At 41.0% G+C, this 23,433-nt stretch overlaps 2 protein-coding genes across 5 annotated transcripts in view; one reads left to right on the top strand and one right to left on the bottom strand.

Moving 5' to 3' along the window:
* The window catches only part of DYTN (dystrotelin), an 82,953-nt gene that overhangs the window by 35,878 nt on the left and 23,642 nt on the right, over positions 1 to 23,433 (top strand). The window contains exon 16 of one of the 4 annotated variants that reach the window (XM_033064399.2): positions 10,556 to 11,425. The exons of the other annotated variants lie outside the window; for them this stretch is intronic. The gene's annotated coding sequence lies outside the window, so the exon portion shown is untranslated. Of the gene's footprint in view, positions 1 to 10,555; positions 11,426 to 23,433 lie in introns of those variants that run through there. 4 annotated transcript variants of the gene reach the window in all.
* Positions 13,064 to 23,433, bottom strand: part of ADAM23 (ADAM metallopeptidase domain 23) — a 68,692-nt gene continuing 58,322 nt past the window's right edge. Inside the window, exons 25-27 of the mRNA XM_033064391.2 lie at positions 20,197 to 20,287; positions 17,974 to 18,028; positions 13,064 to 14,113 (exon numbers count right to left, since the gene is read on the bottom strand). Coding sequence (XP_032920282.1) covers positions 14,000 to 14,113; positions 17,974 to 18,028; positions 20,197 to 20,287 — 260 coding nt within the window. The 3' untranslated portion in view covers positions 13,064 to 13,999. The remainder of the gene's footprint in view (positions 14,114 to 17,973; positions 18,029 to 20,196; positions 20,288 to 23,433) is intronic.

A 23,433-nucleotide genomic window follows, 5' to 3' on the forward strand; every position in this document is an offset into this window, starting at 1 on the left:
ATTTTCCCTCCCAAGAACACTAATGTGGTCTACTGTTGTTGCATTTTCTCTCTGTGATGTTCACAGCAGGATTGTGACTTCTGTGCAGCAGCTGAAAAACCTCTAAGTATTGGAGAAATGAGTTAAGCTAGTAGGGAAGTGAAAGGAAAGCATTGGTGAAAAGGTGCAACATGGGGAGAAAAGCCTGAGCACAACTCTGCAATTGTCAGCTCTGCCTGTGCTCACTGTGCCTGCTGTGATCCCCTTGTGTACAGAAAACATAGTGCTCAAGGAGCTGGGGCTCTGTGACCATGCTGATAAGCAGTGTTGGGTAGAACTTGCTTAACATCAGCTATATGAAGCAATAGGCAGGTGAGACCCTTCTTTTTTCCTCACTGTAGTTTATAGGCCAAATCATGTAGCACCTTGCTGCCTGAGGCCAGTGTGGCTGCACCAGTCTGTTCCAGCTGGACTGCAGACTATTTGTTTTTCCAAGCTTTCACTGGCAACTCCCTTTTATCTCTGCACGTGGAATCGATCCCTTCTCTAGAAAGTGACTGTGCTTCAGGAGCATAAAGCTTTTTTTAGCTGAAGTCATTGGGGCCACCCTGGTTCACATCAGCTGGAGAATTGCCTTGGGAGATTTCTCTGATGTTCATCAGCACCCTTATAGTTTGCAAACTTTCTGTGCATCCAATCCATGTAAGTGAAGTGACTTCCTTTCCAAACCCTTGATCTCGTGACGTACCTATGACAATAAACACTCCTTTTCTTTTCTTCTGATGCTTTATGTCCTCAATAAGCAATCCCTGTGAAAGTGTATTTTGTGTAAGTAATGGTACTGTTTAACAAAAGTGCAAGGAACTTTTTGAGGATGAGAGAACACTGGCTAGAACCCTTGTAAACAGCTATACCTTAGGACCTTGGCCAACTTGCAAATGTTCCATTTATTTGGCTAGAGGTGGTAGTTTGGGAATAGTGGTCACCAACAGCTGAAACAGAGTTCAGAATGAGCTGAAGAGTGTAATATCTTGCAAGGGGCCCTTGCAAGTGGTGGGGAAAACCTCTCATATGTAGGATCTCAAATATTTATTCTCTGTGCTATCAAATACAGGCTATTCCCGTAAACTTCCTTCTCTGGGGTTCTAGGGCTGAAATGAGAATCAGCTTTTGGTTTTATTTGTTTCTTTTTAAAGTCTGGTCTGTACCTGATTCTGGACCCATGTGCAATATGGAGCCACTTTGGCAAGTGAGTAGCCAGTGTGCTTCTCCTTGCCTCTGTGTTTGGGGGCTGAACCAGGCAAAGGAGAGAAGGAAAATGTTCAGGTAAGACCTGGGTGCTGCCATGGAACCTGAAGGCAGTTCCTGGGTAAAGGCTCTGCAGCTACTTTTGTTCATGGCTGGCCTGGCTGCAGGGACCAGAGCAGAACAAGGTTTAACAAAACACAGCAGAGTTTTTTGCAGTTGTTTCTGTATCTGTGGGGTGTCACTCTAAGGATTGTGCCCCATGTTGTTAAGGGTAGAGCCAAATGGAAAGGAAATGATAAAATGTTTCTTGTGACTTGATAAATTTCTGTCACCCTGCAACCTTTGTGGATTCATTGTTAAGAAGTGAGTTTGAGTCCCCTTATGGGGTGCCCTTTATCTGGCTTTGCATCGAGAACAACATTGATTTCATTCCACTCAGAATCCTGGCATACCCAAGGGTATTGAACCAGGGGCTCTCACAGAAATGAGAGTTGCTGCTCAAGGGAAATACTGCTACAGATAAAATAGTTGGTTCCACAAATACTTCCTGAGCCTGCTACACTTTGCTCACTCTGAACCAGAGCACTTATATTCTATTTCAGGGAAAGAGGTTTTTGATAATTGGATTGATCACCTCAGCCTCCTAGTGGAGAAGAAACATACCAGGAATGGCCATCTCATTGAGTTCCATGCACTCCCTCAGTAAAACTTTCTGTGCCCTTCTTAAGCTATCAATCTTTCTTTCATTGCAGCACATGATATATTCCCCTGGCAGCCAGTGTTCATGTCTTTTATGGGTCTCCGTATCTTATGAATTTAATTCACATGAGCTGTAGGTCATATCCAGAGTCATTTGCAGAAGGATATTTTTGTCAGGAAAAGTTGCTTATTTACTCACAGATGAGATAGAGGTTTCTGACATGTAACACTACAGAAAGGATGCTATTTCTACCAGAAAAATATAAAATTAAAAGGTTAAGTGGTCAGGATAAAGGAATAAGAGATAACTTGGGAAAGTAGGAGGCCATTTCACTGGTATTTGCATTTTGAACAGAGCAAAGGTGTATATAGCCATATACAGAGTTGCTTCCTTCCTACATTTGCTCCCAGCAAACCTTCTGATGTGGTTTAAAACTAGCATTTAAGTTAGTAGGCAGTGGCTTATGGTTGCTTGGGCTAAGTAAGCATTTACACATTAGAAAAGAGATTGAGCACTGAAACTGAGAGACAGCAAGGTGTGATGGGATGCACAGCTTGCCTGTTACTTCCATCAGCAGCCATACCTGAATGCAGTATTAGGCTTTTTAAAACGTTCCTCATGATAAAAGATACTTGTTTTAGGCTTACTAAAAAAAATGCTCTACAGATATATTCTAAGCTGAAAGTTTGCATTTTGCTGAATTGGGTTCCAAATTATTCCAGCCTTGTGTCAAATTGGGCTAACTGACAGCAAAGGAAAAACTTGAGTGGGGGAAACCCAAAGGTCTGTTAGCTTTAAGTACCTGGCAGAAGCTTGATTTTTCTTCAAAATCTATGAAGGCAGAGTGTGGAATCTTACAACCATTTTAGCTTTTACAATTCTCTTTTAAGTAGAAGAATGCTGTCCTTAAAATTGGCTCCCTGACAAATACACCTAAGAGCTTCTTGGAAATGAAATTACAGTAATTTCACGACTATAAGGCGCACCCTTTTGACTAAAATTTTCCCTCGAACCCGGAAGTGCGCCTTATAGTCCGGTGCGCCTTATCTGATGTACAAAGCGGCGAAATTTGCCAAACCGGAAGTGTGAGCTGAGAGCCGTGGGGGGAGCCGGAAGTGCCACTGCAGCCGGCTGGGGGCGGGCCCGGAGGCCCGCGGCACTGCCCCTGCCGGGTGGAGGCGGGCCAGGGGGACCAAGGCACCGCCCCTCTCCGGTCCAGGCAGTCCTGGGGCCTCATGGCTGCCGGGTGAATGTGGGCTAGGGAGGCCGCGGCACCCGCCTTCCCGGGTCCAGGCAGTCCCGGGAGCCCACGGCTGCCGGGTGAATGTGGGCAAGGGGGGCCGCGGCACCCCCATTCCCGGGTGGAAGCAGTCCCAGGAGCCCACGGCTGCCGGGTGAATGTGGGCAAGGGGGGCCGCGGCACCCCCATTCCCGGGTGGAAGCAGTCCCAGGAGCCCACGGCTGCCGGGTGAATGTGGGCAAGGGGGGCCGCGGCACCCCCATTCCCGGGTGGAAGCAGTCCCAGGAGCCCACGGCTGCCGCGTGAATGTGGGCTAGGAAGCCCACGGCAACCCCGCTCCTGGCTCCAGGCAGCCGCGGGAGCCCATGGCTGCCGGATGAAGGCAGGCTAGGGAGCCGGCAGCAGCCCCGTTCCTGGGTCCAGGCAGTCCTGGGGAGCCATGGCTGCCGCGTGAATGTGGGCTAGGAGGGCCACGGCAACCCCGCTCCTGGCTCCAGGCAGCCGCGGGAGCCCATGGCTGCCGGATGAAGGCAGGCTAGGGAGCCGGCAGCAGCCCCGTTCCTGGGTCCAGGCAGTCCTGGGGAGCCATGGCTGCCGCGTGAATGTGGGCTAGGAGGGCCACGGCAACCCCGCTCCTGGCTCCAGGCAGCCGCGGGAGCCCATGGCTGCCGGATGAAGGCAGGCTAGGGAGCCGGCAGCAGCCCCGTTCCTGGGTCCAGGCAGTCCTGGGGAGCCATGGCTGCCGCGTGAATGTGGGCTAGGAGGGCCACGGCAACCCCGCTCCTGGCTCCAGGCAGCCGTGGGAGCCCATGGCTGCCGGATGAAGGCAGGCTAGGGAGCCAGCAGCAGCCCCGTTCCTGGGTCCAGGCAGTCCTGGGGAGCCATGGCTGCCGCGTGAATGTGGGCTAGGAGGGCCACGGCAACCCCGCTCCTGGCTCCAGGCAGCCGCGGGAGCCCATGGCTGCCGGATGAAGGCAGGCTAGGGAGCCGGCAGCAGCCCCGTTCCTGGGTCCAGGCAGTCCTGGGGAGCCATGGCTGCCGCGTGAATGCGGGCTGGGGGGCCGCGGCACCCCCCTTCTCAGGTGGAAGCAGTCCCGGGGGCCCATGGCTGCCGGGTCCAGGGTGGCTCGGTGGCTCGCGGCACCGCCCCTACCGGGTGGAGGCGGCCCCGGGGGCCAATGGCTGCCGGGTGGAGGCGGGGCCTCGGCCAGCAACCCCACGGGGTGAGCTGGGGGCGGGGCCTCACTGCAAAAAAAAAAGTGCGCCTTATAGACCGGTGCGCCTTATCTGATCTACAAAGTTGCAAATTTTGCCGAATCCGGGGGGGTGCGCCTTATAGTCCGGTGCGCCTTATAGTTGTGAAATTACTGTAAATACTTGATTCAAAGTCTGCAGCTATATTTTATTGATTTTCAAAATGATATATAGAGGGCTTTGAGTATCTAAACCTGTTTTTTTAAATTTTTTATGTCAAGTTGTGTTTTTCTGGGTTTTTTTCCTTTGGTTTTTTTTTTTTTTTTTGTTGTTGTTGTTTTTTGGTTTTTGGGGTTTTTTTTGTGGATTGAATCTCTACTTCTGAAGTGTTTGATGACCCCACGCTGCTTTAAACAACCCTCTAGGTCTATTCTCTGTTGAAACGGCCAGCAGGAAAGTCACTGGGTGTGATGTAACACTTAAGTGGTTCTAACCAGTGGAAAGATGTAGTTACTTAAGTTAAACATACAGTTCTTTGGTGCTGTGCACTATTGCTGATGTCCTGAAACATTTCCATGGATTGACAAGACATGGGACAGGCAGGAGACCAGGGTATTTCTGTGCCAGGAACTGGAGCCCTGTGGACATCCTGGCATGTCTCTGGCCTATGCTGAGATGTGGCTTTCTCTTAGAATGTTTGAGGAACTGCAGCTCCCCGTAAGGATAGATTTGTCTTTCTTTAATCATGTCTCTCTCTCTGTGCCTACCTGCTCTTATATGTGAGTGGCTCTATCTCCAGAGCCATATTTGGAGTGTTTCTCCAAAAGTAAATTTAGGTGACATGTCAGAAGTGTGAACTGGCTTCATTGTTGAAGCCACTTACTTGAATTAATTTGTGGAAGAGGTAATACTTCTCCTGGCAAATGTATTTAACATGAGCTTTGAAAAGATGTGTGAAGCAGGTATTTTTACACGGGCAAGCTAAGCAATGTTGGTTAAAAAAAATATATAGTTTTGAAAACATAATCTGGCTATATGTGACAATATAAATGCAAATTACCTTTGTAAAGGATGTGACAACTTTTCTCTCGAGACTAAAACATTCCAAGAAAATAAGAAAGACCCCCAAACTGATAGTATAGTGCATTAAAAGTTAATTGTTTGTGTCTTTTGGGTAAGTTGTATCACATTAACCATTCAGTTAGAGAGCTTTTGATTCATTTTAATGGTATTCTGGATATTTATAGCCAGACAACTATTAGTTTTTTAATGAAGGGATTTTCGTTGCCATTTGGATGCTGGACTGATACCAACATGATCCAGAATCAAGTCATTGGTTCTTACTGACTCAGCCCTCCTGCTTCCTCCTGTTCCCACAGACGATGGAGAAACCCTTCTCACCTTCAGTACTCCAGGCAGACAGGAGAGTCACCCTGAGTATGTCACAGTTAGAAGAGCAGCTCAGTGATACATGTTTTCTCCCAAGGAGTTACAGCCAAATTTTTGGGGGAAGAAAAACACTTTCACAGGGTGTTCTTTCCCGAAGCTGAGCAGGACTGCAATGTAGAGTCTCCTACCTTTTCTTGCTCTGAGGGTTTCTCTTTCTCGCAGCTCTTGGGAGAAAAGGGTGTTTGAGCATGCTTGCCTCAGGGCAGCTCTTGGGTCGTGCCAGTCGGCCACCAAGGAAGGGTGCCAGCCCTGCCCCTGTCACATCATTCCACAGCACAGACACTCCCCTGGCAGCCACGACCCCATGCTGGGAGTCTGCACATTCCTACTCAGCTGTTTGGGGAAAAGAGTCCTCAAGAAGAAATTGGAAGGGGGGTAGCAAAATATTTAGGGCCAAGAAGTAGGTTACAGGAGATTCTGTAATGAGATGGATGGATATTCTGTCTTGTGTGAAAAGCAATGTTGGGATCCTTTTCTCTCCTTGACTGAATGAGAATGACTGTTTGCTGGACTATCTGCTTTGCTCTGTATGCTGTTACTAGTTCCTGCTGGGGTTCTTTGGCACTTATAAAGTACTTGCAACTCTTCAAACCACTGATGTGAAGCCTTGTAAGTACACTCCTGCTGTTGTCAGAGGAGAAAGTTGGGCTTTTTAACGTCATGAATAATAAATTGGCAAAGAAATCTGCCTTCTTAAATGATTTTCCTGAATGAAGTAATACATCATTTAGAACACATAGATGAGCAAAATCCATACATTGTCGGTAAGGAACCATGTGATAGAGGCAAATAAACCATTGGGTGGGTTTTTTGTATTTTAAAAAATACTATATATTGAGTATATATTTTATCTATTTTTAATATGTCAGGCCACTCAGCCTTTGAAACTCACATTTTTATTTCACAAATGTACCCTTTGAAATCTATTCTCAAAGGGGATGCTACAAAGGTGATACTGAAATGGATTTCTATATAGTGAATTTAATTTGGAACTCCTGAAAAGACTATAGCTTGATTTAACAAGGTCCTTTCTTTCCTATCCTATTACTGATTATGCACAGCTAAAAAGCTGAATATTTTATGAAAATTATAGGGTTTTTTTAATACGTGGGGAGCAGGGGTTGTCTCAAACTTATCAGCAAACCAGCCCTACCTAAATCCAGTGGTCCTTGGCCTAGGTGCCAAAGGTCACCTTTCAATACAACGGTTCCTGTCCTAGAGATCTTGTGTTTGAAGTGAAAAATGCCCAGCCAAATCAGAGGAGGGAAAACTGAAGCAAAGATGTAATGGGACCTGAATCTTTTACCTACCTACCTAGCCCTCTGATCCAACAGCACACAGACAAGATTTGGTAATGTAAAGGAGTTGTTTCTTTCTATCTGCAAATGAGGCAATTTTCAGTCTTGTGTTCAGGATCTCCTCATCACAAAAGTAGAAGTTTCCTTTACTTTTCTTTAGTTTCCTGAAACTTTTCAGAGACTGCTGGAGGGCACTGGAATAGTTCAGTTTCTCGGAACTGCTTTTCTCATTGCACAGAAATCTTGGTCAAGCATTCATTGTCCGTAAACTATGTTAGTGTTAGCAACATCTGTAAGAGTAACTTCATAATGGAGTACATCTTGAAATAGCAATACAGAGTTCAGGTGTGCCTGAAAGGAAACAGGGAAGACGTGACTGACTCCACAGGAAACAGGCTTGCTTGTGCACTTTGCCTCCATCTGAGTTGATTGTTGTGCCACCCTCAGAGCAGGGTGTGTTGACAAGGGAAAAGGTCTGGGGAGGAAAGGGATGGTCAGAATATGTCACATCCCAATGTAAACATGTTATTAATGGAGTGTGAAGGTATAGACCGTGGTTCTTGTACTTACATTTAAAAGTAACTCCAGCCTTCTCTTTGAAAGAACAGATGGAGACTGCTTAACAAAACCATGAGCATTGCTACTGCAAGTTCTGTACATTTATTCTCTTATCATACAGGTATTGGTGTGTTTTGGAGCAAACTAGACTGCTATAACTCATGTTTTGGGAAGAGGTCCTTGTTAGGGAGATAAACATCACTGTTTACATAAGCTGAAGAGATGAGGGACGCATCTTTGTGTGACTGCACTAAAGCTGAAATTCAGGCTTTGCTATAGCCAGGTGGAGCTTTAGATGTCCCCAGTGCTGCTGCCACCTAGCTCAGACCACTGACCAGTGGAAAATAGGGGTGTGTTGTGCTGGTAGGGCCTGGGCACTTCCTTCAGCTTGCCAGCACAAGGTGCCACTCAACACAACTCCCATCAAGGGTCCTTAGGACGTTGTCAAAGCTGCAGGCTCACAAAGGAGTATCAGTTGGTACTGCTGGTGCCATTTTCTTCTGTAACCCTCAGGTACAGAAACTTCCACCTCCACTGGCCTGCAGGGCAGTAGCCAGCTGGGGGGGGAAGGAGGGGTTGTTTCTCTAAGCAAATAACTCTGCTCTTACAAGTACTGTGAATTACTTGGTTGTGCTGAAGGTCCAAAAGGCTTCCAGGTGCCCCATCACCTGGATTAGACACTAGGGACAGATCTGTTCCATTTTCTGCAATACTAAATACTCCTTTCTTGGAACAGTAAAGCTTTTATGTACTGATTAGGAGTGTTCCACTGTGCTGTGAATCCACAGTGTGCTGAGTGATATGTGTCTTGAGGAATCCCCTCTAATAGTAAACAATTAAAACCACAATAGTCCAAAGACCCAGTCTATGAAAAACTGTAGTGAAATAATAAGGTCATAATAAGATTATTGTATTTCAAGGCAATAAATTTGTATCTTGGATGTAAAGTGTGAGGGCAACATGCATAAGGACATTGATTCTTGTTTCCATTATGCACAAAACACTGTCAAAGCAGTCAAGTGGGGAAACTGAGAGTTGGGAGTTGTTAGCCTATGCTTCCTGCAATTTTAATGGAAATAAGTTTAGCACATCTGTCATAAGTTACCATTTAAAAATTTCTCATAAGGCTTATGCAAATAACACTAGGTTTGAGATATTTAGACATGTTTCATTCATGAGAATAAACTGCTCATCATCTCAGCTGGAGATAGGAAACCAGTCAAAAGTAGTTTGCCTGTGCCATTTTTTGGCTGGACAGTGTCCAGGTGAGGTTGCAGTGAAGCAGCCCATGTTATGTGTGGGGACACTTTTACTGCATGAGGGGCAAAACTGATGTTATAAGCCAGAGCATGTTACCAGTGTGTCATGCTCGTGCCTTTGTCACCTGTTAAAATACAGCTGCAATAACCAGCCTTTCTCAAATTCTCCGAGTAGTGCAGATGCAAACATTGCTTCACAGTCTCCAAAGCAAATTCAAAGCCTTCAGTAGCTGGATGGATGGCTGGGGAAATCTGTGAACGTATGATATACACTGGTGGAGTGTTGTGCTTATGAAGTCTGATAACTGGACTTGGACTGTGTAAAATGCATTTAAGTTCCTCCATGCTTTGAGTTACCAGCTTTGATGGGGGAAATTCTTATACTGGTTCAGAAAATGCCACACTAAAGCATGGTCTGTTACAGGGTTAGTGGTAAAAGTGAGGGCTATCCCATGACTTACTACAAAACCAAGCTTTTTTAGAAGCAAATTTTAATAAGAAAAAACAACTGACACTTGATTATGGGTTTTCTACAAATCAGAGCATTCCTAATTACACTGCTCTCAGCAGTTCGTGGTTGTTCAGAAATAACACATTGGGGCTGGTGATGCTGGTCTGATGCGGAGTCATTGTACTTAGGTAGGGGCTGTGTCCCCTCATGTGTTACCTGTTCCCACTAAATAACTTATCCCACAAACCTACAACAATGTTATTGCTGAATTGTGAACAATAAATCACTGAACTGAATTACAGTATGTGCAGCTTTAAGATAATGTTTTTGTGACCTTTTGCTTTCAATCGTACTGGTTTGAGCATCTCTACTACTAAAATACTTAGTTAGGTACTTTTTCTAGTTTAAGCTTTCGGTGGGCACTTTAACAGTCTCTGATATTACTGGGAGATGATTCATGTAAAATTAACTTTTCAGCTCTTGTAGGTAGGAATCTATAGGAAGTGCATTAGAACAAAAGAGGTGGTTTTGGGTTTGTACAAAGTAGCTTGGTGTTGTGTTGGTTTTGTTCACAACAGTAAGTGCCTCAGCAAGATCACTCTTCAGTGTTTTGTGCTGAAATTGAAAAAGTTTTCAAGAACAATTCTAAGAATTTTTTCTTGTAAAATCAAAAGCAGGTATGTGCCTGGCTGTATATTGCTTTTCTATTAATGTGCTGCAAAAGACAACTCCTATTTTAAGGAATGACTGTCTATTCCAATTATAGCAAAATGTTGCCTGCTTATATTGAGTTTATAGATAAATCATACATTCAAATCACAGGAAATAGAAGTGGATAACAGTGGATCCAGTGGTGAGAGTGTTACCTTACTCTATTCTAAATGAAAAACATGCTTTCATAAAGAACCTTAGGAGATACTAACACTAAAGTGTATTTTGTTTCCCTGTCTGGAGAAAGCAAAACAGTATCAGTAGTTACCTGGTAACTGGTAACTGCATGCATTTAATTGTCCCAGGCTGGCTTCACTAGAGTTAATCTGGCAAAAAAAGAATAGGGAAATGGAGTTTCATTCAGTATTCCATTAAAGTGATGGCCGTAGTATTTGGTTGTTATGATGTAATTATTTAAAGAATACTTCAAGGGCCTTATTTTGGACTTCTTGTATTTATATAATTCAGATTGTTGAGCTGGAAAAGTCTTCCCTCAAATGCCTCCAGGTCTCAGTGAACTCAGTGTAGCCAGCAGCTGGGACTGAAGCAGGCTGGGCCCATCCTGGGTGCCGAGGCAGAAAGGCTGAGTGCAACATCCTCCCACAGACAGAGCCTCACTGTGAGATTTGACACAGTCTGAGATCTTTCATAAAAGCAAACTCCATTCACTTTCCACTACCACAAAGGTGATGATTCCTTGAATACAGAAATTAAATTAAACTGAGAGAATAAATAAGAAGAAAAAAGACTGAAAATTAAAAACTACTCCATTCCATGTTCATGACATTTTTAATACTCATCTTGCTAAGATGCAGAACAAGGACTATTGAATTTCCATTCATTAGCAGCCAACAGGATATGAATGAGTATTAACTTCAAACAAAAACTTGATTTATAACAACGTCAAGTTGTGCACTTAAAAAAATAATTACAAATAATTTTTAAAAGGAAGAGTAACAGTGGAAGCAGTAATGAATATAAAACATGACTGATTAGGCTTAAAACATAACTTCAAGTATTCTGTGGCATTTCCTCATACATGTGTCTCATCTGTTTGTGCAATACCCATCTTTGCATAGTAAAGAAAAATTGGTTAGACTCCAGCCTTAAGTAATCTGTTTCTTGAACATGCACCTAGACAGCTGGTAATTTGCCTGGCAGACTTCTCTTTTAGGAGTATCAGATCAAATCAGTGAGAACATGCAGCAGACTGGAATGAGCTATACAGTTACCACAGTTTCTTGTCCAGCTGAATAGGTAAATAATGGAGCAAATGTAGAGTGGATGAAATGGAGGCAGAGTCAACCTGGTCTTCTTTTGGTGATGCTTTGCAATGAACAAGTTACAGCTAAATGGATATGCACTTCCCAAAGCACAGCAAGGGGGATGGTCAGAATCAACACCTAGCAAATCCAGTTTTTTAACTGTCTACCAGCACAGGAAGCACTTCAGCCTGTACCTACTCTGAGCTGTGTTGTCACTTGTGTTGTGTACACACAGGGCAAAGTGTGTTCTTCCCATACACACAACAGCTGAGGACTGGAGCATAAATTCAGTCGAGAAATCCTAATTACTATGAAACTGCTGGTGTAAATAAAAAATTACTCCAGCACTGAACATATATACATAATAGTTGGGGACCACTGTGGTCTGATTTAAAACATCACATCACACACTAACAATGTTGTTTGTGAAATGCTTCTCCAAGGTTTATTACACAGGTAGTTTATGTATATCCAATTGAGTTTATTTATTGTAATTTTTAATACCACTGGTATTTCTGTTGTGGGTTATGCTTGCTTTGGAAGCAGAACCTGGAAAAGGTTAGACATTGTGTTCCCAGTCAAAACATTTTTAGAGAACCATCATCCAGTTACAAGTATTTTTGATTTGTCATCAGAAAAATGCCACTAGTTTAATTCTGCTTAAAGCCAAGCAGGAGTTTTTCAGAATAAGGTTTATAATTTCTATTAATGTCAACTACCTGTGTGCAGCACCTTTAACTTATAATGTAGTAAGTGTAAATGTGATTATGTTAAAGCTGATTGAAAATATTTAATAATAACTGTGAATCAAAATGAATAGTTTGAGACTATTGAATTGAACATTATCATAATAAGAAAAATAACTGAAATTAGGTTTTCTAACTCACAGGAAAATGTCTGCAGCATTTTTTAATGTTTTGGCTCTTAAAGCTAACTTGAGAAATGGATTTCCTCTGAACAAAGATGCAGGAAGTAGTGTAACTGGGTTTCTGTTGTTACTGAACTACAACTTTTAAATTAGATCCAAAATTACAAAAGTCTTTAATTCTGATTACCAGACAGAGCAATTAAATTTTCAGTAACTTCATCTACCAAAAGATTTAAGCCAAGATTAAAAGGATGAGCCAGACTGTCCAGCTCTGTACTCTAAGGGAGCCTAAACTAGACCTCTTCACAAACCTTCCTCAAGGCAGCTGTAGCCAGGTGAGTCTGGTTCCTAGGGACACAGGACTGCTGGCCAGGACTACTCTGTCAAAATATGTGTTTGTACAGAAGGTGTCTCTAAAAGTAATGCCGACACACATGAAATTTCCTAGGGATTTTGCACATATTGCGATGGTAACTGGCTACCAGTAGCCAAGGGTCAAAGTACTAATCTTGCATTAAACTTTGAAAAGTGACATGCATCAAAGAGATACAGAAAGTGAGTTAAAAAGGTCAGTCACCTTTGCAAGTTGTTTCAAGTGGATGGGCAGAAGGCAAGACAAGAATAACTCATTCCAAGCTTTAACATCTTTTAGTATTTTAAGGCTTATTTAAGTATTTATTTTACAGGATCTAGGCAGGGGAAAAAAGTAGCTTTTCTTAAATGAACAAAAAAAAAAGAGCTTGGCACTTCTGTGATTAGTTTGAGAGTGTGTTACTTATATAATGGAAAAGTCTGTATAACAGCCAAAAAAAGTAATTCAGACTTATAATCAATACATAGATATGCATTTATACATTTTAATTGTTTTTGGTTTCAAGCATACAAACTTTAGATCACATCTGTTTGGTGTCAGAACTCCCTGCATCTGCATGCTGTTTTCTGCCTTTTTTGAGCAAGCCCAGAACATCTGCTGTACAACATGCTACCAAAAAAAAGGGGAGGAAAAAAACCCAAAACCAAACCCAACATCAAAAATAGATTTACATAAAGAATAGAACCTTTTCATATGGAAATTCTTTTCTCTCATATATATATATATTTATATATAATCTGTGAAAATGATACATCAAAATCTTATTTCCATATTTACACTTTTTCCTTCTTGGAAGAATTCCATCCATCATTCACTAAATTCCATACCCAAGAGACTCCTGTCCAAGGTGGACAGTGAACTCATGGAGCAGGGAACCCTCAGGTCCAGCAGCAGAATGCATCGTGTGGCTGGAAAAGCTATTGAAGCCAGCACTGGCTTCCCAGTGGTTTGTATTTATTGGGCTGCAGATTCTGCTTGGGGTCAGCTTGCTAACTTGGTTGTTTTTATGTGAGCCATGCAGGTTACCCTTTCAAAATTAGCTCCTCATGCCACTGGAGTTTGATAAGAAAAAGGAAGTCATGCGAACTGAAGTGAAGTTAGAGTGCCAGCAGGCTGGGAAAGAATCTTTTGCAATTCCATTTTTTTGGAACAGTTCTCTTATTGCACTTGGTTTGTGTGTGTCCTTCTTAATTTGAGAAAAGGAAAAAAAAAACCACCTGATTTTTGAAGCAATTTGCTTGTACCATTTGTCAGTTAATGTTAACAAGAGAAAGGTGAATGGAGGAAGTATTTCCAACTTATCTCCAAAAAGGACAGTGTTCTACCAACTCAAATCCTAACATCCCAACTTTGTGTTTATAGTTACTGTTCCCATGTTCTTCCGTACTGATTTAGTTCCTGTGTAGCTACAGCAAAGACATCATACCCAAAATCCAGTAGTGCAAGAAGCAGCTTTTTGAATGGCATTTCTTCAGATAGGGCCTTGTTGAGTTGGATCGAACCTTCGTTTTTTGACATTTCTTCCAGGTTGCATCAAAAGGAGATGGAAAGAGAAAAATGCAAGACATTACTTAGATATAACAGGAACAAAGCTGCAGCTAAGGTCATAGCAAAGTAAAAGGCTCACACTGACACAGTTTAACTAGTAACTTTTTTCAAGGGGTAACTATTTAGGGAAGTTGGTTGCATGCTTTCTACAGCATGATATCAAGTACTGGTTTTCCTTATGCAGTTTAAAGATCATGCTGGCATACAGAAATCAATTATTTCTGTAGTACTTCAAGTGGTTCTCTCAATTTGTAGAACTTTTCAACTCCCAGTAACACATGTGTGCACTAGGCCAAGAATGCACACTTTTACCTAAAGAGAATGAGTCACAAGTGCCAGGAATGGCAACACTTCAGCCCACAGAGGCTTGAGTTCTCAGAGCAAGCACCTTGCTCTGGCTACACCAGAATTTACTTATGTAATCCAGCGTGACAAAAGTGTGTGTGCCTTTGTGAGCTCTTACCACACTATTGACCAAAGTGCTGTGAATCTTAGTTAAAGTGCAAAAGACAGCTGAGACATTGCATTCGAAGGAGACTGGACAGCTTTGTCAGTTGTGTGATTAGAACTGAATGTTAACAGTGGGCAGCAAGCTGGTGACATCCAATCTCCTGCGATGTTGATGTCCTATGTCAAACAGCAAGACATTAGGAAGCAACAACAAAAGTTGGGTGCAACCTCCCCAGTATCTGGCTTTATGTGGGGCATCAAGCAAGGGGCTCATGCATTTAGTTTTACCATTGGGCATACACACCACTACCACCACCAAACCAACATGCAAAAAATACAGAACAGGAATTAATATATTCCCTAAAGCTACAGACCAACCCCTGGATTTTCAATCTTCTGCAGCCCTCCTAACCTCTACCACTGGTACAATATTTATTCTATACATAAGGCTTAACTGATGGTTTGAGACTAATGTAAAGGCAACTTCTTTATGATAAGACTTCCAGAGGCTGGTAATTCTTGGGCATCCTTGATCTTGTTTTTTTTTCCCTTGGATGCCTGTGAGTGGATTTGTGCAAGATGAATGCTTAAGAATTGCTAGTTTCTGAAAGAAGATTACTGTATTCATCTTTCAGTCTTTTCCCCTCCAGGATTACTGTACTAATGCTCCTTTGGAATGAGGCTGCCATTACCTCAGTATTTCAATTCCTCTTCCTCTAAACTACAGGTAAATTTGAGATGCGGAAATTAATTTTCAGGCTAACTTGCAAAACTGCCAGATAGCAAGTATGAATATTATAAAACTTGGTTAAATGTGAGTTAAAGGCTGCTGTGTATCTGATTGTCCTGCCAGTTTCAATGGAAAAAAGGACGTCTGCTTCTTTTACCCCCACCTCCTCCTTTTAAATACTGTCTAGCATCCTTGAATTCAAGTACTACTGATAAACAACTAATCAGTCCTTTTAAATCAACAATGCAGATATAAAATCCAGGTGACATAACTTATCCTTCTACTGTATGGGAAGTATCATATTCCTGTTTGCTTGAAGAGGACAAGTGCTTAAAACAGACAGTGAGTTGCATTGTTACCTGAGCTTACTTTAATTAAAGAAATCGACTTTATAAAGTCTTAAAACTTGCTACAGAGGACAGATGCTATGCTAGCTCCCCACTACAATCCAACAAAACTCTTTTGACTTTCATCTTATCTGTTCTTTTCTAACCTCATCTTCACTAGTGTAGTGTTCCAGTACAAACCTCATCATGCACTGTCCAAACTATATATTTACTTATTTCCTAGTTTTAATCAGCAGAAATACAGCCTTTGAGGAACAAGATACTGACCAAACCACTGCCTTTCTTCACTTAGGATATTCTGCTAACAATGTTGTATGAGAGAGAGAAACATGTGAAGAACTAAAATAAGAGCCTGAAATACGGAACATGAGGTACAGTGTCAAAAAGGAAACAGTACACACATGCAAAGCTTTAACAAGAGCTGCCATTGTAGCACTTCAGAAGTGGGCAGGGAGGTGTTACCCCACAGGAATTGAAATTCTCTTCTGATTTCCTTCATCCTGAATTACCAACCATTATAATACTAAAATGAAGACAATGAGTAGTCTAACTTAAATTGGCAAATAAAACAAGTCTCTCTCTTCCCTGAGAAAATTACAATGAAGGAGAGTAGGTGAGTAGAAGATTCTGGATATTTCCACCATTTATAGCTACGAGTTACAACAGTACGAAGTTCCTTCTGCTATGCTTCAGTTAAATAGTAAGGGGGCAGAAGTGTCCTCTATGGAAGGCCACAGGAGAACAATGCTGCTTTCCTAGTCCTTTGTTGGTTTATGTGAAAGATCTTAGAACATCAACTTCTTCGCATTTAAAGTTTTAATGCCTCTTTAAATAATGAGGGTCAGCCTTTCTGTCTGTAATCCAACCAGAAAAAGGGTCTCTAACAAAAATTAATGTATTGGTTATTTTTAATCAAAAAAGCACTCCGTGCTGCAGCACATCACTGCCTAACATGATCATGTTTACCAAACAAAATATTTCAGAAAAGAAAAACTGGTTTCAAAAGGGCTGGATGTATTCAAGAAATACTTGCTGCAATCTGCTGCATTCTTTTGTGCAACACTGGGAGTGTGGTCATAGAGTACATCACTTGCAAATGTGTGCCCCTGTGTGTGATCATGTAAGTACAAAGCTTTGTTGAAGTACTTACAGATTTTATGCAAACCCAGTACTTTAATCAGTTCAACTAGCTAATGTTTCTATAGGCATTCCTAAAGCATGGTTCAAATGCTGAAGAAGACATTAAGTAAATTAATTTTAATCAGTTTGGTAGCAAAAGTTAACAAGGTGAGGACTAAAAATGCAATTTAAAATAAGACACTGACCTCCTATTTATTCCAGTAGTTTGGAAAAAAATGAGAAAATACCTCATTCTAGCTGCTGTTTGTGCATTGATGACTGGATTTTGGTCTACAATTCATGCTTGATGGAAATGCTGGTAAGGGACTAAAACCTCCTTCCTCATGAAATTGCCACCATCACTGCTTTAACTTGTGGAAACCTTTAGGGTCTAAACACATCCACACAAACCAGTTCAACCTCAGCATCTGTTATAGGTGGGTGGTAAGCCTTTGGTTCCTCCATTAATATTCTATTAACAAAACAGAAAACCTTGCAGTTCTTAGCTAAGAACAATTGCTGGAAATAGAATTGTGCCTACAATCAATTCTCTCTCTGCCACTTTTGTGTTCTGATGTAACAAGCAGCAGCTTTTCATGTGCATTTCCACATCACTCTTACTAGTATTACCTCTTAGCAGTGTTTTGTTACCAAAATTGCTGTGTTAAAGCCAGTAATAAAAGCATTAATTGACTCATATTATTGCAGAAGTGAGTGAATAGATGCTAGAAAAACAAAGTATAGGCCTCTAAGCTGCTCTAGTGGTAAAAATGTCCTTTCTTGTATTAACCACTGTATACTGAAATCTTGTACAGGCTTGCTGCACCAAAATCAAGTTCTTACTGCTGTCTAAACACGAACAGATTTAAAAGTACTATGCAAGGCTCAACTGAGTAAAATCTACTTCTTTACAAGGTTTCTACCCACAGCCTTTAAGCCACCTGAAATGTCTAATGAGATTCTATATTCTGTAAAATTGTCAGTTAACATTTTCTTTCCTATTCTGCCCACACATTAACTTGATTGAAAATTAACCTTGGATTAATTCTTGAAATGGGAAGTTGTTTGTTGAGCTGTTTTTACTTTGTTTCTCTGAACTTGCATCAAGCTTTCTTTTACACTTCCCCTCCAACCCCCACCCCTCCCACCTCAGTTCATGAACAAAGTTTGCTTAGTTGCAGCTTACGTTTGATATGGACTTGACACCACAGTACCGTATGTTCATATGAACATCTGATAACCTGTGAAACAGAAATCACATCTCCCAGTTTGTAAAGCATTAGCTACCTTCTCTCATAGTTGCAGAGACTAAATATATCACTTGCTTAAAAAAAGGAAAAGTTAAAATCCCTTTATTATCCTCATCTGTCCCTCCAGATCTATTTGAAGCCAGTATCGGGGGTCTCCAAGTGCTTGCCCTCTTTGTGTACAAGCTGAAAAGCCTCTTCTGTTCCCCTCTGACCCCCAGAAGAAACATGCACTTCAAGCTGTGAGCTAGGCCAGGCCAGTGTATTTGAGGTTCTGCTACAGAATGTACTGTTGTATGAGAGTAAGAGCTTCAGGAGGCATTTCCAGTGCAGATCCTCTATAGGGATAACGAGCTTCTCTCTTTGGGCAAACAAATGACACCAGGGCGCAAAGCTGACCACTTGTGAGAGCAGTTTGAGAGGTGTGAAACACAAAGAAGGAATAATCAATTACAATCCTGTATTGTTTTAGACAGGAGGGATTGCCCTACTCCTCTGTTTCATGGAAGTTCTCAAGCTCTGTGTCTGTTGGAGGCAGGGGCTGCAGTGCTGATGGCAAAAGTGGCCAGGGCACAAGAAAGCTTGAAAAGACTCAGAGGAAGAACTGACTAATTATTTTATATTTTCATGACTTGTATTTTGTTTTCAGCAAACTACCTTCTGCAATACAAATCTATCATCTAGGGATGCACACCGTTTCTGCTAAGTCTAAGTAATGGACAAATGTCTCTTACGGTAGAAAACTCATCCAAAAGGGTAAGCTGTCTTTTTTTTCCCCAACAGAATTGAGCTTGGTCAATTCCCATGGGCACCCTCTGAACAAGCACTGAGGGAAAAATTAATATGGCAGGTGCTGAGTCTTTCTGAGAACACTAAGAGTGACAGGCAGTGCAACAGGGAGTAATTGCCTTATCCAGCAGAAAGGGCAAAGTCTGATTTGCTGCTTTCAGCAGGCCTGAAAGAGATTTTAAAATATTTTACTTCTATCTGCATATTTAATTAAGGCCAGCTGAAATGATAAGAGTATAAACTAGAAGTAAAACATTTTCTGGTGACCTTTGAAAGTGAATTTCAAGATAAATATGACCTTATCACTAGATTTTACTTTGATAACTCCCTTAATCAATGAGGGAATATTTTTTTTCTTCTCAACTCTGACATGAAATATGAATAGAGGCAATAGAAAATTTTCTTCGAATTATTATCATTATTATTATTACTACTACTTATTCTCCTTGAAGAATTATAGCTTATTGTTGTATCATGGCTTATCCTTGATTCATGTTATTGAAAAGAAACAGCAATTTTAAATGCCATAAGAAATCACTTCTACTTAATCACTTCCATGATATCTTAGCATATAAACATTGATTCTAAAGGGAGATCTTTTTTTACCAAATACAGACCATGCATGTAGGCAGAATGGACGCTACAACAAGGGTAGGAATTAAGTACCTTTATACAAAACTGCTTGCTTTAACAGTCCCAAGTGCAATGACTAAAGTGTTAGTCCTCAGAGTTACAGAACGCATCACACTAGAATTGGGAGAGAAATACATCTTTCAGGAAACAGCTCAAGATTTCAAAATGGTCTCTCTAAACCTGAATTATTGTTTTTTAAAATTATGTATCAATAACAATAATTTAAAAAGTCCCACTAACCACAGATAAGTTAGGTCTGCTATTCCTGAGTCAACTATGTTAACACAGTTGTTCCAGAAAACTACTCTGCTCCTTCCACCACGGACCATTTACAGGACATCTCTCGTTGTCAAAAAGTTAAGCAGTTTCAAAGTATTACTCCATTCAAAATGAGACATGTATCTTTTGGGGGCTTTTAAACCAATGTAATCAGCTTCTGAGAACAATGCTACTGACTGGGGGTGAAAAAAGACCTTGTTCCTTAAGTGTTATTTATTTTCATTAATTCATCTAATTATTTTATTGTTATTCAGCTTTGCACCCTGATAACATTTGCTCTTTTCAAATCCATTTCCTCTGGTTGTTTACTGCATGTGTAATTTCTTTTCTTGTTTAAAGCAGTTTGTTAGCGTTTGGGAGGTTAACTTGGAACTCTTGTAGCAGGAGCTCAAAATTTAGTGATGTAAGCAAGAAATAGAAATGCCAGAGCCACCGAAGAGAAGACATGCGCCATTGCTTACTTAAAGCCCCATCCTGTCCCCCCAAGGACAATAGCTGCTACCAGGATGGCACCAGCGATGGAGCCTATTATAAGATTGGTGGCACTAGGACCTGTGGTAAAGGATTAGGGTAAGACAGACATAAGAACCAATGACTTCATCCACATTACATGAAGCATCTGAAGGGTAGTCAAGCAATTCAGGGAATATAGACAGCACACAAGATGATGCCTCTAGACTCAACAAGTCCAACTTAACTTATTTTTCTTTAACAATAGGAACAAAGCTGTTGGTCTCTGTGTTGTGCTATGCTAACTTCTACCATAGATAAAAACCTAGTTTTAGACAGTGAATTCCATTGTAACTTACTCCATCATCTGCTGCATGAACAGTCAGCTGAGGACACTAAGAAGGTTTTGAATAATTCCTTAGAGGGAAAGTATAAATGCTGTATGTTTTAAGACTACGGAAAATGAGAAAGAAATAAAAAAACCAAAAAGCCCTCTCTTTCTTCATGGAGCTCCTGAAAGATGTAGATATTTTAATTTAAACTGAGAGCATCTAGCACCACTTACTCATCAGCGTTCAGCCTCCCTACAATGACATCAATGCTAAATTTACAATTGTTTGACAAAAGCAAAGGATTATATAATAGGACCAAAAGTTGAAATAAAAGTTTATTTCCACTAAGCTTTCCAAACATCAAAGCATCTCTTCATCATCCTCAAGAAGCTACTGAACAACAAAGTGGGGAAGGTTAGAGCAGAAAAAAAGAGCAACAAAAAGAAGCAGCACAGAGTGTGCTCGTGCAATTTTCTGAAGAGGGCAAGAGAACACTTAAATAAGATATTAATAATTGACCCTTAAGTGCTCTGTTTACACAGGACAGAGGAAAACTGACAATAGGCTCGAGTAACATTTGCTCTGTACAATAACTTCCTATTGGAGTCTTTGATGTAAAACTTTGCATCTGAAGTCAAGGCAAAATGAAAGCAACTCAACTGTTCTTCTGCAGCATATCACACACTTTTTGTTTAACCATTTATAAATTCAGGAATAGCCTTCAAAGCAGTTTTTACCTCCTATCCACTCTCCCCAAACCAACACTTCTACACAGCAATTGCAATTTCCTAATTAATTATTCTGAAACTGAGTTTGGAAAACTGTCACATAGCTAATATAAGGAAGAGAGAGGAGCAGCCAGAGAGCAGCAAAGAAAGAGTAAGGGCAGCTGCAACAACTGAAAATTTTAAGCTGTTAGGACGGTATCACAAAACCTCATGCCCAGCCCCACACACTGCAATAAGCACTTGCCCTAAGTTTTAAAATTTACTGCAGCCACCTAACTTTATTGCCTCCACTACACATTTCTCACATCAGTGCTTCTGGAGATTATCATTAGCTAAAAGAGAACCAAGTTTTAAAAATTGCTTCCTACAGTTCCTACACAAAGAATATTCAGGAATATGAATAAAAGACTGAAGAAAAATATAGTAAGCTTTACGGATGAACAGTGCACAAATTTGACAACAAAAATCAAAAGGTAATTTTGCACAATTTGGAAGAATGTATCTTATTTGGACTTACCTTTAAGTCACACCTGGCTCAAATTAACAGGCTTGAGCATGGTGGAGGTAAGTGCCATCCTGCAGGCATTGTAGTTCCAATTAAAGCTTGCTTGCAACAGCAGCCTAATGAGCTATCATATCTGACTGAGATCTATCCATGGTTTACTCTGGATTTTATCAAATGATCTCACAGAACAAAAGACTGAAAACACAGCAAGTGATTTACTTGTAATAAATTTCATAAGCCTTGAAAAATTCTAAAGCCATTTTCTTTCTAGCCATATAATGCCATCTTTTCACAAAAGAGGTACAAGATTAATTGATAGATAGTAACATAGTAATAAATTAGATCACCACTTTTTATATCCCTCTTCTCACTATATTGCTGGTATTAAAGGCCATGGGATGTGTATCCATTTCATAGTGCACATCTAATCACCAAATAGCAGTTTATTCTTTCAATAAAGAAAATCAATATTAAATAATTCAATAAATTTAAACAGAATAAGATAATATACAAAACAATTGTGTTCAGGTAATAGAAAAGCGTAAATATAAAAAAAATTAAGATTGTAGAATAGGTAATATGACTAAACAGCAACCACTTATTTATGAAACTGGAGTACTCCAAAGGTTGAATCCCAGTTTCAAAATATAGAGATCTAAGAGGATCACAAATAAGTAATTTTAAGACAGACTGTGCACATAAAACTACTTAAAATCAGATTAATTTTATGTGTTATACCTTACTGTAAGGATCTATGCCTTATGTTTTATTAGGCATTACCAAATAAATTGTATTATTAATAAACCAGAATTTTGCTACCAGTAAAGGGACATTTATGAAAAAAAAAAAAAAATCCCTATGTTTCAGGTCAATAAGCCTCTCTAGTCACTGAACTCAGATGCTTGACAAACCAGAAGTAAGAGGAAGGTTTTAATAACCACCATACTATGGGATAATTTTCCACCCAGACTATCACAAAAAGCAACACTTTGGCACATTTGTCCTTTCCACCACACTACTGCTATAACCTACACACAGATTTATCAGGAGGAAACTCCTGCAGAAACTGCCTGGCACACCTCCTTTTCCTGCAAGGACAGTGCTCTGGCATGGCTATCATACCGTCCCTGTTCATCTTTTAGGACCCAGATACAAATCCTACTGAAGGTGTTAAAGCAGAACACCTAAATCTTCATCATCATCAGATTCTACAAGAACTAACAGACACCATTTGAAACTCTGTGAGTATTAGAAAAGGCAAGTTTACTGCAGACTGTCCTGCAGGTAACAGCTCTGGTGATCTGATGTCTTTTTTTGCCAGCCAAATCCTCTGGTTTAAGTCACCAAACCTAAGTGTCCATTTTGGTATGAAATCTAGAAAAAAAACCTACTGCACTACTTTGTCCCCCATGATTCCTGAAGTAAGTTCATAAAGCACTAAGTAAGTCATTTCAGCACTTTGAACAAACATTTACAATTTGCAAGCGAAGTGGTGAAGGAGGAGAAAGGACAGGTCCTGGCATCAGGTTGTGATGATCACACTGTCCCCTGCAGGGCCTGAAGGGCATTAGGAACAGAGAGGGAATTTGCATTCCCTGCGTGCTTTCTATAAACCAACAAAAAGTAGCAGTGGCTTGCCTTGGATGCACATTTATACCTGAAGAAACCAGAGAATAGAGGAAT

Source organism: Catharus ustulatus, chromosome 7, assembly GCF_009819885.2.
Source record: "Catharus ustulatus isolate bCatUst1 chromosome 7, bCatUst1.pri.v2, whole genome shotgun sequence".
Taxonomy (NCBI): Eukaryota; Metazoa; Chordata; class Aves; order Passeriformes; family Turdidae; genus Catharus; species Catharus ustulatus.